Source organism: Bicyclus anynana, chromosome 5, assembly GCF_947172395.1.
Source record: "Bicyclus anynana chromosome 5, ilBicAnyn1.1, whole genome shotgun sequence".
Taxonomy (NCBI): Eukaryota; Metazoa; Arthropoda; class Insecta; order Lepidoptera; family Nymphalidae; genus Bicyclus; species Bicyclus anynana.
In genome coordinates, this window is record NC_069087.1 from 1,640,129 (window position 1) to 1,659,296 (window position 19,168).

The following is a 19,168-nucleotide window of genomic DNA, read 5'->3' on the forward strand; positions in this document are numbered from 1 at the left end:
GGTGAAGGAAAAACATCGTAAGGAAATTGCGTACCTGAGAAATTTTTAATTCTCTTCGTGTGTGAATCCTGCCAATCCTCATTAGGCTAACGTGGTTAGACTAACCGCTCTGATTCGGAGAGGAGGCTCGCTTAACAGTGAGCGGAATACATGTTGGTAACAGTAGCGTGCACTTCATACATGCAAAAAGGCACTGCCTACTCAGACTTACCATAACGAACCTGTATCGGAGAAGGAATTCTCCATATTCTGCTAGTTGTACGTATAGTGCCTACCCTAGTTAAAAACCTTATACTCACCACTGGTTGTTAATGGTGATGATCAATATGCACCAAGCTTCCGAGTCCGTTCTGTAGCGCTATTCTGTCTTTATAACTCGACAGAGTGAGTCTCGAATTTGTCTATCTCGACAATATAGATGGAGATATATAGACGAATTCGAAACATACTGTCGAGTTCTAATAAAATCGTAACAGAATAGAACAGTGTATAAATACATATCAGTATCATAGCGGGGCTATAGTCGCAGACTAGAAGTGCTCTGTGTATTTTATTTTTATGTAAATAAAACGCATATCTATCTGAGGGCGAAATTTATTCAAATTATAATATCCACATTTATACAATAAATCAATGTCGGTTTCGCTTTCTATAAAACACAGTCATTCTTAGTTATTACAAAGAAATAAATTATTAGTAATGCAGCACCAAAATACATACACCATACTTACAAAAAAATATAATCTCTACTTATACATAACCCATCTCGAGATCTCTCCGTGCAGAGGCACTCGTAACTGCTCAACGGGATGGAAATTATTGAAACCAATGAAAAAGAAAAGCCAATGATACGGAATTAAAAATGGACTCAACAGTTTGTTGCTAATACCTTGGGTATTTTGCTATCTCGTAACATCAGTACTGTAGGTGCCAAATGGACAGAAATATTAAGCATTGTTGTCCTTTTTTCTAGAAAACGATATCTCCATGGTGTCTCTAAAATTTGATTTAATGGTAGGAGCCTAGCTTTATAAATTCTAAAAATGTCTATATCCTTCTAAAAGAGAAAAATGGGCTAAATACGAGGGCTATAAATATTTACACCCTTTATTATAAAAACGACTATACTACCTTAAGTATGTAAAAGGTGGAGATAGAATACTATGGAGATTTATCTAAAAATGAAAAAGTATCCGCTTGTAAAGATAATTCGAAATTCGACAAAAACGCCGCTAGTGTCTAATAAGGCGTGACTACTCGTAACTTAGATTAGGGGTTGAAATTTTACCTTCAAAAATTCAAATTAAAGGAGGGTCCTATAATTTTTAATTTTTGAATGTTGAGGGAAGAGCTGAGAGATAGTTTTTCACAAGTGACGCCTCTATTTAACGCATTTCGACGATCACTTTTACATGAAGATATGGTTTTCCTAACTTCTACCGATTACCTGTACGAGTGTATTCAATTTAGTTGATATAATAATTAAAATACAGCGGAATTAGCACCATTCTTCATTCAATATCAGTGGCTTCACTTTAAAGGCGCAACGTAAATGGTATTAACTATTCTGCCTGAACCGGCAGGCGCTATAATATGGGTCTATATATGGACTTTGGCTAAACAGATACCAGTTTTATGCAATATCGCCATAAACCAGAGTTAACATGAACCGTGGTCACCCAGGGGTAAAACAAGAAATTGAAAATGTATATCTGAACCCTTTTTAATCTAATTTCGATAATTTCTACAGAACGAGTCCATGACATTTTCAATTTATGGAGTCATCCTGGCATACTTTAATGTTACCTAAAGTAACGCACATTAGCTGTACTGGATCTGTGTAGTCAACGCCTTGTAATTTTTCTATTGCAAAGTTCTATCTAAATGTAGGCGAAGTACCCGCGTAACTCAATCGCTATTTCGTGTCTAACTACCGTCAATCTACCCTCTACACTAACGCTATAATACATTTTGGTGTGCCATGGCACTATGCGAATGACTAAATATATCTAAAGCGGGCGTCACACGTGTGGCGCAAAGATATTTAAACACTTTCATAGACAATATTAAACATTTTACATCTACCTCAATTTCCTGAGGTTATCCTGTTTTTTAACTTCCAATCTTTGCTCACATGCGTAGCGCCGGTACAACTATGGCGTTTTCACATAACTACGAATTGGCTGTCTTGTTTGTTACACCGAAATGTTTGAATATATTTAATTGGTTCTCTCTGTCATTTGGTAATGAAGTATCATATTATTATTTAGTTTTAGGTTGTAAAAAATTTTTCCTTTTATGTGTACACAACTATTAATAATGTGGAATAAAAGACATTTTTTTCATACCACGGATACTAATTTGGGCTTTCAATTTCATTTTGGGATACGGATTGTTATGGACAATGAGATGTGCCAAACTTACTTGATACTGATTTTTACAAAGAAACATAAAGCCGGCTTATTTGTGGAGCCTAAATTGACAACTTCATCATCAATATTCATTAATAACATCAAAATTCCATTACAATCTGTGAAGATGTTGCATTAACTATTTATAAACAAAGTATTTTTATTCACAATTTTTTTTAAAACTATTAATTTCCCTTTTGTCGTTGCAATTAATAATATGAGTGTACTTCTTTTTGGAAATCGATACTTTAGAACTCTCTTTATGAAATGATACAGAATAGACAACTATGTAATACATAAATTCAAACATCAAGTTACAATATACAATTCAAGCCAGGGTAAGTAGTTAATGAATTAACCTTTCAAGAATTACATCAAGTATATACTGTAAATTTGCTATCATTTTTATTTGGAGCTGTTTGGTGATTATACCAACTATACAAATGGTATTTACTTCTTCAAAATCATCATTTCATTAAGAGTGAGGGTAGTCCAATAAAATATTCTGAATGAATTTACTACAGAAGTTTACGGTTTCCGTTTAACTTATTTATTATTTAGCTTGTTTTTTTTTAAATTGTGTAAATATTGGAATGTTCATGACTTATGTTTCTCTAACAAAACTTTTTCCAACACATATTAGTGATAAGTATATACTAATATATACTAATATTAGCCATTTCATCAGACTACCCTCACTCCGCCATATATGTAATTCATGCTACATTTACATATTATTCCTTTTAGTTATTAATTTGTAATTATTATGAAACGTGGTAACTTCCAAAAACAAAATACACGTTATAAAAATACAAGTAAATAGAGATTGTCAAAGATTAAATATCAAAGCCGGAAAGGTACATTTAATATGTGGCAATTTTTTTTCTTGAATCGTCGACTTTTTATAAACACATACGTATACATTGTGATTAACTTCACAGACATTAGCAGCGTGTGTGAATGTGTTAAGGTGACTTAAGTAATATAATCCTTACATTAATAAAAGAAAATATGTAATCAATAAAATTTCATTTTGTGTGTGTCAAGGTTACATTGTTTTTATTTGAAACTTGGCCAAAATTACCAAAACTGTGTAATACGGCCTATGATCTGACAGGGCCGTTTAAATAGGCTGTATATAGAGCATGTCAAGTTCTACAAAATCAAGATGAATTCTTACAATTTATTGGGCTGATAATTTAGTCTCGGATCATCTCTAAGTATCTCTAAAGTAACACCTCTAGAGATCGCTACTGGACGTGTATATGTTCGCTATCACATTGCACGCGGTACAATTTTTGAGCAATTACATTATTTTACAAAATTCATTCGCTTCTCTAAGAAATTCCTCGAAAGTAAAAAAAAAATTCAAGTTTAGGTCATTTAAAGACGTTTGATTAAAAAAATCTATTTGTAAATTATGTAACTTGCAGCGGATCAAATAAGATTTATGGTATAGATTAGTTAAATGTTTTTTTGTACAACTAACTCTGTATTGAGGAATTTCTTACAAGACATCTATCTACGATACAAAACATTTTAATATTACATACTATGTGATGGAATTTCTTTAACAAGTCTCTTTATTATTCCCCTAGGCTCCAAAAATGATTCAAAGCTATCAAAGTTAATTAGAATCTTTAATAATGTGAATAAAAAAATATGGATAAATTAAGTCTTTATAAATGCACCGTATATTTACAAAGACTTAATTTATAAATGTTTTAACAACCGTGGCTAACCATTAGGGGTAATAACATCTCACAGAGTTATCTAAGTTCTTCTTTATTTTATGGATTTTAAAATTTTAATAAATAAAATAACAAATTAAATTTGTGATTCTGGCAAGTTGAAATATATATATTTTTTAACGATTAGTACAAAGCGAAACTTCGGCAAGCTGAAATAATAATAAAAAAAACCTATCAATAATACCTATACAAATATTACAAATAAAACATTGTGCAACGAAAATAAATAGTCAATTTTAATAATAGATATAAAATTAATTAATGCACACAAAGAAATACATTATATTACAAGTGAAAGTGTTCATTTTATATCAATAACATAATCGATAAATTATTATTTCAAATATTTTGTTTAGAAAGTAGCAAAATTTAAATCATCTTTTTTAAATAAAAGCCAATAAAGAGTAACCACAAATTAAAAGAAATTTCACCTTTAATCCTTTACTCAGGTTGTATCACATATTAAAAAAAAACTATTAAAATGTTAAAAGACCTGTTTTAAGAGTCGTAATTAAATTTCAAAAATATAGGACAGTCAGTGGCGTGCACTTTATATAGGCAAAAATGCACTGCATACCCTGAGAACTTCTTATCAACCTGTATTGGAGGATTTCCATTTAGAACAATTTCTTCGGACAGTGCTTACCCTTCTTACAGACCTTGTGCACATCACTGAGGACAGTTGCATAACTTTAGAACGTCAGTGCAAACAAAATCCATTATGAATGAATGTTTATACAATGCGACTACAGGCTCAATAAAGCCAGAACTGTGCAGCAAGTTATAAAAAAAAACAGGAAAAATTCGCACTGAATGTTTTTCTTTTTAATTCTTAACAAGTTAGCCCTTGACTACAATATCACTTGATGGTAAGTAATGATGCAATCTAAGATAGAAGCGGACTAATTTGTCAGGAGTGAGAAAATCTACACACCTTTCGGTTTCTTCTCGACATCGTACCGGAACGCCTCCCACTAGACAGACCTGGACCAATTAAGAAAATCTCAATCGGCCCAGCCGGGGATCGAACCCAGGGCCTCCGTCTTGTAAATCCACTGCGCATAGCACTGAGTCATAAAGGTCGTCAAAACTGATGGTACTATTTGTATGAATGATTTTGCACTAGAACTGTTTTAAAATAAAGTACATTTTTTACTATCAGAAATACGTGGTTATTCCTACATTTAAATTATTTTAAAATGTCAATATCATACATAAAAATTACAACATCATGCACACAATAATATCATATTAATTAAATGAAAAAAAAAAAAATAATATTAATATTTTATACATCCGTTTTTTCCGTCACATATATGTTCAGATTAAACACAAAAAATGTACAAATAAAACATGACTGGTAATTAATATAAAGAAATAACATTTAAATTACATTTATTTATAATTTTTTAAAAAATTAATTATTAATATTGATAAAGAATCATAAAACCTAGTATTACAAATAATCGTCATTTCGATCGAATCGGGAAATATACACCTTTTTTATTGTTACGAAAAATTCAAACCATAACACAGACTAAATATTTATTCAGTTCAATAAGAATGGAGTCATAGATAGTGTGATATTTTTATATACTACCCTCAAAAAGTAGTAAATTGCGAATACATACGTCATAAGTCATAAATGTTTTCGCAAAAATGCATCGCCTCAAGCGAGTGTTAATATAGTTTCGTTTAAATATTAAAACTGACGCCATATTTTTTATTCTGATGTTATTTATTTAAGACCACTTACAATCTGATTCAATAATGTCTAACATGGAGTCATTTGTAGTTATTCTATTTCAGGAAGAAGATTTAGCTTTAGATGTAGTAGAGACAATATAAACGCGTTTATGAAAGAACGTCAGCAGAGCAAAGTATTGTTAAATCATTTAGCGTTACAAAAGGAACCGTTTGACATCGAAAACTGAAAAATTCTTGCTTAGCAACCACTCAGATGAACTCATATCTTTACTCTATTAGGCTGCCAGTCCACTAAAGCGGAGCGAGGCAGCGGAGCCGAGAAACGGAGAATTATTAACCAATAGGATTGCACAAAATACCCACTCCTCTTAAATGGACAGGGACTTGCGAGCTAGTTTAATAATTTATATAAAACCGGTAAGCAGAACGAGGAAACGGAGTGGGAATGAAATTTAACATTTATACATGTTCTGCAACTCCGCTCCGCATAGTCGCTCCGCCTCGGTGGACAGACACAGTACGCAATTCCGCTCCACATTAGTCCGTTTCTCCGCAACGCTCCATTGCTACGCTTTGGTGCACAGGCAGCCTTACAATGAAAGCTAGACATTCTTTCGAAAATAGAATATATGGCGCGTAATTATTTTTAGGCCAACACGATATAGGCGAACCGTAAAATAGCGTCCTCGGCTACATAGGAAAGGGATGCGGGAGCTGGCAATGAATGTATGAATGAACCAATGAGTGGACGAATGTATACGCCCACTGCCAGCCCCTCACTTACTCCCCTCTGTCGTCATACCCCTAGACCACTGTAACGCGCGAACGAGGAGTTAATCAGCTTGTCTATGCATATTTCCTGGCAAACAACTTGAATCTTAAATAATCTAAGTGATAGCAAAATCTATACATTACTTTTTAAACCAATTTTTCTTAAACCACACCTGTACTGGTGTAAGCCAAATAAATTATACACAAATCGGTCAATTTTTTTTTTATATATATATAACGAGTATAAAAGCTATTTACGAGTTTTGTCAACTCGGCAAAATTATAGTTTTCAAGTTATTTGCCTGAAACATATACATATGTTTGTACATGTTATAGATTACATGGTACGGTTTTTCGTCTTACAACGGCAATTTTATAACATTTCTAAAACAGGGATTAGCGCACAGCACCAGCATCTCAGTTTAAATATTCAGTTTGATGTAGATAATGAAAAAAATGCAGTATTTTATTAAAAAATAGCCTGCATAATAGTATCTCGGTGCTAAATCCGCACCTACTCTAACATACTTGTGATTTTTTGTTCTCATATAGGCCATAAAAAGGCTAGAATCCAAAGCTAATAATCAATACGTACAATTCGCCGTCGCCGTTGTTATCCGAAAAAGGAATCGAACATCAGTTACAATGACATGTCCAAATCCTCGCCGTGCGTTCCACCAATCACAGGGCGTGGTTATAAAATGCGGCGTTGTGATTGGTTGACTTTTCACACGCATCAGTGTGCGTGAATCTTCACCGTGTACGTGTTGTTATGGCGTAGTGTGGCGGCGTCGCTCGGGCAGGTCTGTCACAGGTCCTTGAGGAGCGCGGACTTTGCGTTCTTGAGCTTGTCGAGCCTCTTGGTGAGGTGGCTGTTCTCCGTCTCCAACTCCTCAACTCGGTTGAGAGCTTCCCTCGCCTGTGAAAGGAACGAACGTAAATTTTAAGCAATAATAAGATTTTCAAGTACAAACTCCGGGACTAAGGATATTCATGCGCGTTAATGTTGCTAAAACTGGATCAACATTATAAGGCTTTGTTTTTGAAGCAATAACTTTATAAATACATAAAGACGAAAGAGCCAATTTTGAACTGATTTTAAGACCACAGACTATTTTAAAAGTTTCTAAATTGTTGCTGTCAAAATGTTCTTCACACCTCTCCGATAGATGATTCTTAGTTAAATTCAATAAATAATTAGATTCATTTAATTAAAGCAATTAGTTCTAGTTATCAGACTTATCGTAAATTAAAAAAATATATTTTTAAAATTTTACATCAACAATGGACGGACTAAGGACATTAGATTTACATCAATTTCAATCAATTTGCAAGATTAAACAAGCAAACATAGCCTATAAAATGGCAACACTTCGCCGAATACACATCAAAGGAATACACCCTACAATGCATTGATCTGTGCCATTAAAGTAGTAGAGGTAGTACGAGCACTTCCCCGGAGATGCTCTGTTACAAGGAGCTCTAGCACTAACTTGTTTCTTTGATAATTAGGCTTTCGATACACGCGACTACATATCTCGACGAGAGAAATACACATTGTCGACCAATAGCGGCGAAAACGAAAATATATCTCTATATTTCGTTTCGATGGGACGAAAGAGCGAATTTTTTTACGATGACTTTCTTTCTCGAAAAATGTCGTTGACGCGTCCTATTGAGTCTGAAGACAGGTATGTATTACAAACAGATAGATCTACAGTTCGTTTCATGTAGGATGGTGCGGGTGACAGTTAGCTTCACTCTTTAAAGTTTGCCGTGATTCACGATAGTAGTACGTATTATGAACGTCACACAGGCTACTGTCACCATACTCATGCTATCTGAAAACACTTTACATCTGCACTTCTAATAAGTAACATTACTGACTAATGCTAGTATTAGTATAATATTATGTACATTGGAGATATTGGGGAACCAATCACACATTTTTTGTAAATTAGAGAAGTTATGACATTTTGTTAAGTCATGAAATATATGTAATTCAAAGGAACTATACTAAGAGTTTTTTAATCCAAAGGTTGGCAGGCTTGGAAGTGTGGGTACACTCTGGATGAAATAAAAATAAACTATACCGTTAACTGTCACCGTTGTTAATAACGGCCCAAAAATCAACCACTTCCTGCAAAAGGAACATTTAAATCAACATCGCTTATTAAAATTCCCATCTATAAAGTTTAAATATGTCCGTCACGCATAAAGTCTAAAACGGGTACATAGGAATACATGTATGACTATTATTGTTTGTTTCTTTTGAATACAGAATTAGGTAAATCCCCTAAACAAGCATCAGCACTGGCTATTTTATATGGGAATTGACATTTTGGAATAGTCTCTGTCCTTTATAGTCTCGGCCTCGTCGCGCAGCTAATCACTCACCTCCCTCTGCAGTTTCCTCCTCTCCTGCTTGAGCATCTCCTCGTGCTCGTCCTGGTGGTCCTGCCTCGCGCGCAGCCTCGCCACCTGTGCCTCGAGGCGCGCCACCGCCGCCGCCTGCAGCGCCGCCTCGGCCTCGGCGCGAGCCGCGCGTCCCTTCGCCTCGGCCACGGATTTGCGTAGTGTTTCCACTGTGGAACACATTGTATTTATTTTATATACAGAGTGCTCGAGAATATTTCCCATAACTTCAAGGCAGCACTTGACAAGTCCACTTATAGGAGCCGAAATGCATAACTACAATTTTTTAACTAAAAAAAACTTTTTATATTTTCATACAAAGTAATTCAAATAATTCCGACTATCCATGTAACACACGCCTTTATCTATCCTTGCATTTTGAAATACGTAATTGTAGTGGTCGACGAGATATTGCAACTGGCACTCCGCCCTTCACTAGTAAGCTACTTCATGATATTTATCGATGAATAATAATAATATGCGATATAAGGGATACAATTTAAGATCTATTTACAAAAGAAATATTTTATACTCCGAAAATATTCAGTTTAACACAATATGTTCCTTAGACATTTTTAATTAATAAGAATATATATCAATAGAATGAATATAACCCTAGAGTTATGAAAAATACTTCCGAGCACCCTGTATAACACCGCATATTCCAACCTATATTACCCACTCAGGTGTTGGGTAAAACGCAAAAAAGTATAATGCAATAGTAATAAAATATGTAATAATAAGAAAATAGTATAAAGCAATGGCCCAACTGGTCCAGCATTGACTAGTCACTAGTGGTGGGCCAGCAGTCGGTGGTCACTCACGCTCGGAGTCGTGGTCGCGGTCGAGGTGCGAGGCGACGCCGTTGTGGCGCGCGGCGCGCTCGTCGTTGAGCTGCAGCTTCAGCTTGCGCACCTCGCCCTCCAGCGCCGCGCGCGCGCTCGCCAGCCGCTCCAGCCGCACGTCTGCAACCGCAGGACATCCACATCAGCTCATTAAACATAATCTATTTTCAAGCCTCAATAGCTCAACGGTAAGAGCGGTCGGACTCATCACCGAGGGGTGGTGGTTCGATCCCCGCCCCGTTGGTCTATAGTCGTACCCACTCCTAGCACAGTCTTTCTTTCTTCTTCTTTTTTTTTAGTTGGAGGGGAATGGGAATATTATAATTAAAAGAAAAAAATTACTCATTCATTATCAAAACATATTCGACTCACAGCTGAGCTCGTGTCTCCTCTTAGAATGAGAGGGGTTAGCCCGATATTCCACTACGCTGGCGCAATGCGGATTGGCAGACTTCACACACGCAGAGATTTAAGAAAATCCTCTGGTATGCTGGTTTCCTCACAATGTTTTTTCCTTCACCGTTTGAGATACATGATTTAATTTCATAAAATGCACACAACTGAAAAGTTGAAGGTGCATGCCGGACCGGATTCGAACTCACACCCTCCGGAAATGGAGGCAGAGGTTATATCTACTGGGATATCACAGCTCTCATTGCTTCATTACTTGCTACATTGCTTAACTAATACTATAAAATAAAAACTTATCTTCACTAGTTAATATTATCAATTACATTAGCATTGTCGTGTAAAGGTTCACTAGTTAAAATGGGAATGCCCACCAACCAATACACTGTCGGTCCCGGAAACCCAGGTATAGCCAGTATTTTTTTGATAAAGAATGAGTACATTATTAAAGTAGAATTATCAAGATTTTTAGATATAAATAATTTGCCGGTAGCCCTGGGCCGGGGATGAGCAATTTGTTTGGAAATGTGATAGACAGTGCGACCGTGTGGTGGTATGGTTTTGACGGCCTCCGTGGCGCAGTGGTATGCGCGGTGGATTTACAAGACAGGGCAGAGGCAGATTGAGATTTTCTTAATTTGGCCAGGTCTGGCTGGTGGGAGGCTTCGGCCGTGGCTAGTTACCACCCTACCGGCAAAGACGTACCGCCAAGCGATTTAGCGTTCCGGTACGATGTCGTGTAGAAACCGAAAGGGGTGTGGATTTTCATCCTCCTCCTAACAAGTTAGCCCGCTTCCATCTTAGACTGCATCATCACTTACCATCAGGTGAGATTGTAGTCAAGGGCTAACTTGTAAAGAATAAAAAAAAAAAAACGGTGATGTGGCGATGCGGTGGTGTGCTCGTGTGGTGATACATAAGTGTTGCAGTGTGAGTGTGGCGCTGTGGTAGTGTGACAGTGTCGAGGTATGGCAGTGTGATGCTGATATTACCGAGCGTTCCCTCGCCCGCCTCAGCCAGCAGCAGCTCGGAGGCGTGCGACACGAGCGCCAGCGGCGGCACGCTGCCAGCGGCGGCGCCTGGCACCGCGTCGGGCGCGCTGGCCGCCTCCACGAAGGCCTGCCCCGCCGCCGCCGCCGCCGCGTCCCGCGCACGCACCGCGTCCCGCGCCAAACACAGCTCGCGCTCTAACGCTGCGTGCTCGCGTTTTAGCCGCTCGTGGCTCGAGCACTTCTCCCTGTGCTCGCGCTGAAACATAACACAACAGCCATTAACATCATTGTGAACGAGGCGTCAAGCCGAACTGTGGGCCAACACAACTACATGCAAATATACAAAAGAAGCCTCGACCCAAGGATAAGAAAGAAACTCATGCGCCTCACTCGAGGTAAGTTGAGAACAGTAGTTGGCCTAATAACAGGCCGCTAAATAAACACCTTTAAATTCTAGAGATAACTGTCAGTCTTCTGTCCAGTCTGTATGGAGGAAAACGAGACACTGTTACACGTTATGCTCAATTGCAGAGCCGTAACGGAATAATAAGACCTGTGCGGCCCTGCTAAGCTTCTGGAGCGAGCTCGGCTGGATGGAATGAATCCAGCGGGGACCTAAACCGAAGGACCCACATACAACGCACTCATGTGCCAACCACACGGTCAAGTGCAGAAACTGAAGCAAGTGCAAGTGAATTTAGACTATATCCATTATCCATGCTTCTGTAGGTCAGCATGGTTAGGGTTAATGTTTGACTCTGTAATTATTATAATCAGATGTTACACAATCGATTTTATTTTGACAGTAAATACGCACTATGCTGCGCCAGATAGGTACGCACCGAATCTTTGTGGCGTTCTTAACATTTGTCTTTAACATTTGCGCTTTGTTGGTCGAAGGCCACAATGTATTAGACCGATATAGAAAGGGTAGTAGGAAACCTCCTATCACAGTATTCAAAGTTTTTACAGGAAGTCCTACGCCCAGCAGTGGACTCCGTCGGCTGATAAAGATGATGATGAATAGTACAGTCGTTACCTGTAGTTGCGCGTATTCTTCCTGAAGCTCTTCTATCCTATCTTTGAGCAGCTCGAGCTGGTAGCCGAGCGCCGCCTTGTCGTTGTCCAGCTGGGCGTTCAATATCATCGCCTTCCGGAACTTCTCCTCCACCTCTTTGAGCTCATGCTGGAAATTAACATATTTGTCAGTTATGGCAGACAGAGTATCAGAACAATTTGAAGCCAGCATTGGCTCCAATGAAACACTCCATGAGGTGATCGACGTCTTGGGCGGCTTTCTAAACTTCTGGGCCGAGCCAACACCAAAGGTCCCACGCACAACCGTCAAGTGTGCTCAAGAGTGGAAAAAGGCTATTAAAAAGGCTGTTAAGGCAGACGCTGTTTTTCTCCTGAATATTAGGTGGTTACTTCTATTAAGTATTAGTATTTGAATGGCGACTCCACACCAGACAGCCGTTGTTGGTCGAAGGCCACAATGTATTAGACCGATATAAAAAAAGCCATGTCAAATACCCTGAGGTCTTTGATGCTCAGCACGTCGTCCGAGTCTTCGGAGCTCCGTCGCGGCGAATGCATGGCGCTGGGACTTAGCGCCACTAGCCGGCTACCTGCGCGCCGCCCCACGGTCTCTGCGGAGCAAGTTGTAACTGTAGTCACTTATCTGGTCTAACAAGGGTCAACTATTCTATCAGTATAATAAACAGGGAAACGAGCAAGCTTTTCATTTGAATGTTGACCTCAGAGCTTCATAGGTTTTCTCGGAATAATCAAATCCAGACGGATGGACCCAGAAGCTGACACTTGGAAAAGATTTAGCTTGTTTGTGTATGTAGACGGATAAAGGAATTGCAAACTGGGGTACGTAGTGATGTGTGCAGTGATGCTCTCCCTTACCCTGCGAGGCCTTTTATAGACGTGAGGAGCACCGCAAACCATTTAAAAAAGAGCGATAACTTTAACGATTGCAAGCCTCTTTTGTTTGTGCTCGAGTGATACAAGACACTTGTTGTCTGCATTTTATTTTATACTTAAAATAATAAAAAATTTAATAAAAAAATACAACCGACTTCAAAACCTAAAAACGTACCCACTAAACTAAAAAGCGAAAAATAACATCATAATATGTTCTACCTGCTGATCAGTATGAAGGCGGTGCTAAGCCGGTAATACATCAGACCCCTAATGACAGTCACAACCCATCTAAGTAGAAAGTTCTCAGCAATACGAATTAATCAAGTCCAAACACAAGGTATTTACTGTAAACTGTTAAGGAGTTCCTTTAATTGACCTTGGTCTTCATCATCAGACCCCTAAATGACAGTCACAAACTATCTATGTGGAAAGTTCTCATTAATACAAATTAATCAAGCCCAAACACAAGGTAACTGCTGTAAATCGCCGAGGAGTTCCCTCGTCTGTTTTATGGCTCCATCATCAGATCGATTTTAAACCTTCATGAAATTGTAGTGCTTAAAAGTACTAAATGGAAAAGTTTACGAACACAGTAGACACCCATATAATTTTTGAAAGTTCCCCTCAATTTCTCCAGGATTCCATCATCAGATCTTGACATGATGGCAATGGGACTAAATGGGGACTATACCGTTTCAAACAAAAAAAGAATTTTTGAAATCGGTCCAGGCGTCTTTGAGTAATCGGTGTACATACATAAAAAAAAAAAAAATACCGACCGAATTGAGAACCTCCTCCTTTTTGAAGTCGGTTAATTAAAAAAGCCTTTGCTAATAAATATTAATACTGTGTCAAAAATATGCGCGATGTGTCTAAGATATCGGGATATCTTATGGATCTGCCACATACAAGCGCCATGGGAAGTAGCGAGGAAATGAGGCAGATACGGCAGCGCAAAGAGCATAGCGATGAGCAGCACAAGGAGCATAAAGTTTTCATAAAGCATAAAGGATTCGCTTATATTTTTGTATGGCAGTGACAATTTTTTTTAAAGAATATTTGCCATATATTTTACTGCGGACGCCCGTGTCTTCGTCCGCTTGGAAATCAATGTAAACTTTCAACCCCTATTTCACCACTTTAGGGGTCGAATTTTAAAAAACTTGAATCACTTTTTAATTCGTATTTTTTATGATCTATGAACAAATTTTTAAATGTAACTAAAAATTAAGGGCTTTCCATTCAAAATTTCAACCCCTATTTCACACCCTTCTATTTTTATTTTAGGATGAAAAAGTACCCTATGTTTTGCTACAAGGTCCCATTTACCATTATACCAAAATTAATCTTGATCGGTTCAGCCGTGAAAAAGGTAACAGACAGACAGACAGACTTACTTTCGCATTTATAATAATGGTATAGATTATATATGACCAATATTCTAGTTCGCCTGCAATTCGTTTTAAAAAGACTCGTTACGTCAATTGTCCAGCTCGCTCGATCGAACCCCGACCTTCCGGTGATGAGCCCGTTAACCGCGGAGCTAGTGAGGGTTACTGCGGCGAGGCACTAACCGGAGTACATGTCGTACGCCTTGTCGGCATGGTCCTCCTGCTCGCGCTGCTGCCGCTCCAGCTCGCGCATGCGGATCTCGCGCGCCTCCGCCCGCGCCGCGCGCCGCGCCGCCAGCCGCTGCTCGGCCTGCAACACAACGGTTTCATGTAGCTGCTATACATATACATAAAACATTAAATCTATACGAATAATATAAAGACTCAAGATTATAGAAGACTCAGTCACTCAGCAAACGATAGAGCGAGATATGCTTGGAGTTTCTCTGCGTGATCGAATGCAGATGAACCAAAGCCATTGACATACTCAGCGAGTCGCACAACGCTGAAACGGCAATGAGCAGGCCACATAGTCCGAAGAGCCGATGGAAGTTGGGGTCCCAAGTGCTGGAATGGCGACCGCACTGGAAGTTATGTTTGGAAGTCCATGCAAGAATCCTATGTCCAACAGTGGGAGTCCATCAGGCGATAATGATGCTGATTATTGTAAAGAGGTAAAATTTGTGGATAATCTCTGATATATAGAGGGATAATCTCTGGTTCTACTGTACTGGTTTTGAAAATTCTTTCACCGTTAGATAAATAGATAACCACGTTATTTGCGAGTGCCATAGATTTTATCCCCGTATTCTCACGGAAACTACGCGGGCGAAACCACTGGCCGTCGGCGTCGGCTAGTAATATATTAATTTTTCAAATTTTAAACTTTTAATAAAATTTAAAAAAATAATATATCAATTAGGGCCACTTAAAAATAATTTCAATTTCTCCATCTTTTGTTGTAATTTGAGTTCACACAAATTATAAAATACATAAAAATCAAATAATTTTTGAAGTTACGGAATTTATATTTCTATGAAAAGTCTAAAAAAGCTTAAAATGTTCATTTAGAACCATTTTTAAAACCACACAGAATCAGATGGATATTTAGAATGAAATCACAAACACGGAACACCACAGAAAGTTACACGACCGAGGCTAGTCCAGCAGGAACTGCGCTGCAAGGGAAACTGCTGCCATTAGCCACTGCCACCTGTGACGTCTTCTGTTTCCCGTCTTCCTGTGTTCTGCGTCACAGAATGTCCCCCCTGCCCATTGTAATTGTCAACTTCTATCTATCTATACTTGACATAGTAAAAAACTCTTAACAATACATAGAAGGGATTGAAAAACTACTATATATATTATACTCGCGTACACCCGCGACTTGGTCAGCCCTTAGACCTCTTTAATCCGGCCCTATCGCAAAATACTATAGATATAGGTTTAAATGACCTTTCGCATTTATATATTAAGACTAGCGGATGCCCGTGACTTCATCCGCGTGAAACTCGATGTAAACTTTCAACTACCGCTACCCTACCCCTACCCTACCTCTACCCTACTCCTACCCTACCCTACCCCAACCCTACCCCTACCCTACCCTACCCCTACCCTACCCCTACCCTACCCTACCCCTACCCTACCACTACTCTACCCCTACCCTACCCTACCCTACAACTACCCTACCACTACCCTACCCCTACCCTATCCCTATACCATAAACCTACCCTACCACTACCCTACCCTACCACTACCCTATCCTAGGATTTAGGGGTTTGAAAAATAGATGTTGGCCGATTCTCAGACCTACTGAATATGCACAAAAAATTTCATCAAAATCGGTCGAGCCGTTTCGGAGGAGTTCAAGTTCGAACACCGCGACACGAGAATTTTATATATTAGATGTTACTACAAATTTCAACTAGATGTCTCTAATAATGTAACAGACAGAAAACCACGAGTTGACTTATAAGGGGTTAATTCTTGGAGGGTTAGGCTAATGCTAGCCACTTACTTTCCAATAAATCCACGTGCCTGCGGCGCTAACGGCAAGAAATCCGATAAAACTGATCGTGTGTTGTGCATGCAATCAGTTTTATCGGACGTCAGGCCGTTAGCGTTGCAGGCATGTGAGATTACTTGATCGTCAGTGGCTGACATAAAAATAAAATAGAAATAGTTATAAAACAAAACAATACAATATAAATAGTAAACTCGTACCACAATATAAGTATTTATCAGCTGGTACTGCACTGGCCGTGTGCTATCGCAGAGCAGCTTGTAACGGCTGTAATCGGCTAATCTGTGCGCGCATTAGTCCGCTTTACGACGGTAAACGTTAGTCAGAGGAAAGTATGACTGAGAACTCTTTCTCAATCATACATCTACTGCCAAAAAAAAAATCAATTGTGTCAGCACTCCTTCATTATCAACCCATATTCGGCTCACTGCTGAGCTCGAGTCTCCTCTCAGAATGAGAGGGGTTAGGCCAACAGTCCACCACGCTGGTCCAATGCGGATTGGCAGACTTCACAATTTAAAAATTATCTGGTATGCTGGATTCCTCACGATGTTTTTTCTTCACCGTTTGAGACACGTGATATTTAATTTCTTCAAGTGCCACAACACTGAAAAGCTGAAGGCCCATGCCCCGGATCGGATTCGAACCTACAGCCTCCAGAATCAGGGTCAGAGGTCATACCCACTTAACTATCACGACTCTTTAACTACAGTACTCCTTAAAACACTTTAATTTTATAATCGTGTACTGTGTCATTGTTTCCGTATTACATACGTTTTTTGGCGTTCTTGGAAAATGTGCCATACAAGCTGAGAATGAAATAGTAAGCAAGGCTTTTTCATTGGACGGTTTTGACTTTTGGCTGGTGCTTCGTGCAGTAGCTTCCATGCCATCAGTGCCATCTCACCACAATAAGTTGATAGAAGAAGAAAACCTTACAATGAAGATACATCCTCCTTGCATCGAAGGTTTGCAGGAACTTCAAGAAACGAACCGATGCCTCATGCTCGTTCAGGAAAAATAAGTCTAGAGTCAATGCATCTCTGTCTTCTTAATTAGCAGTTCAATTTCAGCGGCAACAAATGGATTTTATACAGGCTTATTCTTTTCTGTTTATATGTATATATCAGAGCCAAGCCTATAGACAGAACTTAGAGCAGCAATATACCTAAGTACTCACTCACTCACTCACTCCGCATATGGCTGCCGTGTGTCAATGAACGCGTATTCAGTTACCCGTACATGGGGTACGGTGACATCATTGTTTAGTTTAGTCCAGTCCAGTCACGCTTCAAGGTCATGCTACGTTACTACCCCTGAATTACAAAAAAATCATGAAACACGAGAAAGATAATATATTTCGTACGATGAAAGTGTTTGCATTATATTCATGTGACCAACTGACGTATTATCCATCACTTTATCTGTAACCGTTTTTTCTTCAAGATTACCTTATTTGTAAATTTTCAAATTCTCAATCGTAGGTTATTTTTACTGACTCTCCTAGGTATCCGTATCTGAAGTTCACGAGCGTCATGATAGTGCTGCATCTCTTAGAAGCATTTTTAACCACCGATTTATAGTATGCGTCTATAAAGATCTATGTCTAAGCATTGTTAGAAATTGGATAAGGTAAAGTAAGATGTGGGCTGATTTTCATATATGCAGACAACGATATTAAAAATTATACAATTCCTACATTGTCATCATAATTTCAAGTTTTATTTTTATGGTAATTATTACATTCCGAGGGATGTATTGCTGAGGGTTAAAAGAAATAAAACATTTTACTTTCTATAAACATAAATTCCTGTTAACAATTTAAAACTGCAGCGAGTCAAACGAGCGTCTAGCAATCAAGCACCGGTAAATGTTAATTGGTTAGATATTGAGAAACGTACTAGATTGCCAAGTTAATAGGTTTAGTTATCAGAAGCGGGCACCTAATAGCAAGGTTTCACCAGAACTCACTTTCATAATGTGTTACTACAAAAATTTGTCTGCAACTTTGTTCGCGTAAAAACTGGCGTGGGGACTTTATCTCGGCTTACTGTAAAATTAATTTCTTCTAGTAGGTAAGGAATTATATGTTTATGTGAGTATTTACCAAAGTTCAAACATTTACCTCAACCCTAGGTCCAAAAATGGGATGAGGTATGGGCATCAAGGGTTTCCCAACTTTCGTTTCACTTAAGTAACTTAACAATACCTAAGTTTAATACACTTAAGTTATTGGTCATATTATATTCTCGCATACCAGTATTTTTTGCACAGTATAGTTGAGTTTTATAAACCAAAATATTCCTAGAGAGATGTTGATCTAATATAGATACACGCTTATCGTGAATACCATTTACGAAAATTTCGTCTACCAATTACTAGAACCTGAATAGAAAGCAAGAACTTGATCACAGAATGTAAACCGATTTGCATATTACTACAAACTATCGTAAACATTACTTAATTGACCACTCGCTAATTATATTCCGATATTTATGATATGAATTATTTATGAATCGATT

At 38.3% G+C, this 19,168-nt stretch overlaps 1 protein-coding gene across 3 annotated transcripts in view; it reads right to left on the minus strand.

Annotated features, from left to right (window-relative positions):
- Positions 1-578: 578 nt before the first annotated feature.
- LOC112054257 (leucine-rich repeat flightless-interacting protein 2) overlaps positions 579-19,168 on the minus strand; it is a 48,120-nt gene continuing 29,530 nt past the window's right edge. For all 3 annotated transcript variants that reach the window (XM_052881775.1, XM_052881774.1, XM_052881773.1), the window contains 7 exons: positions 14,807-14,933; positions 12,834-12,949; positions 12,340-12,486; positions 11,301-11,556; positions 9,880-10,020; positions 9,038-9,225; positions 579-7,559 (listed from right to left, as the gene is read on the minus strand). In XM_052881775.1, coding sequence (XP_052737735.1) covers positions 7,449-7,559; positions 9,038-9,225; positions 9,880-10,020; positions 11,301-11,556; positions 12,340-12,486; positions 12,834-12,949; positions 14,807-14,933 — 1,086 coding nt within the window. In that variant the 3' untranslated portion in view covers positions 579-7,448. The remainder of the gene's footprint in view (positions 7,560-9,037; positions 9,226-9,879; positions 10,021-11,300; positions 11,557-12,339; positions 12,487-12,833; positions 12,950-14,806; positions 14,934-19,168) is intronic.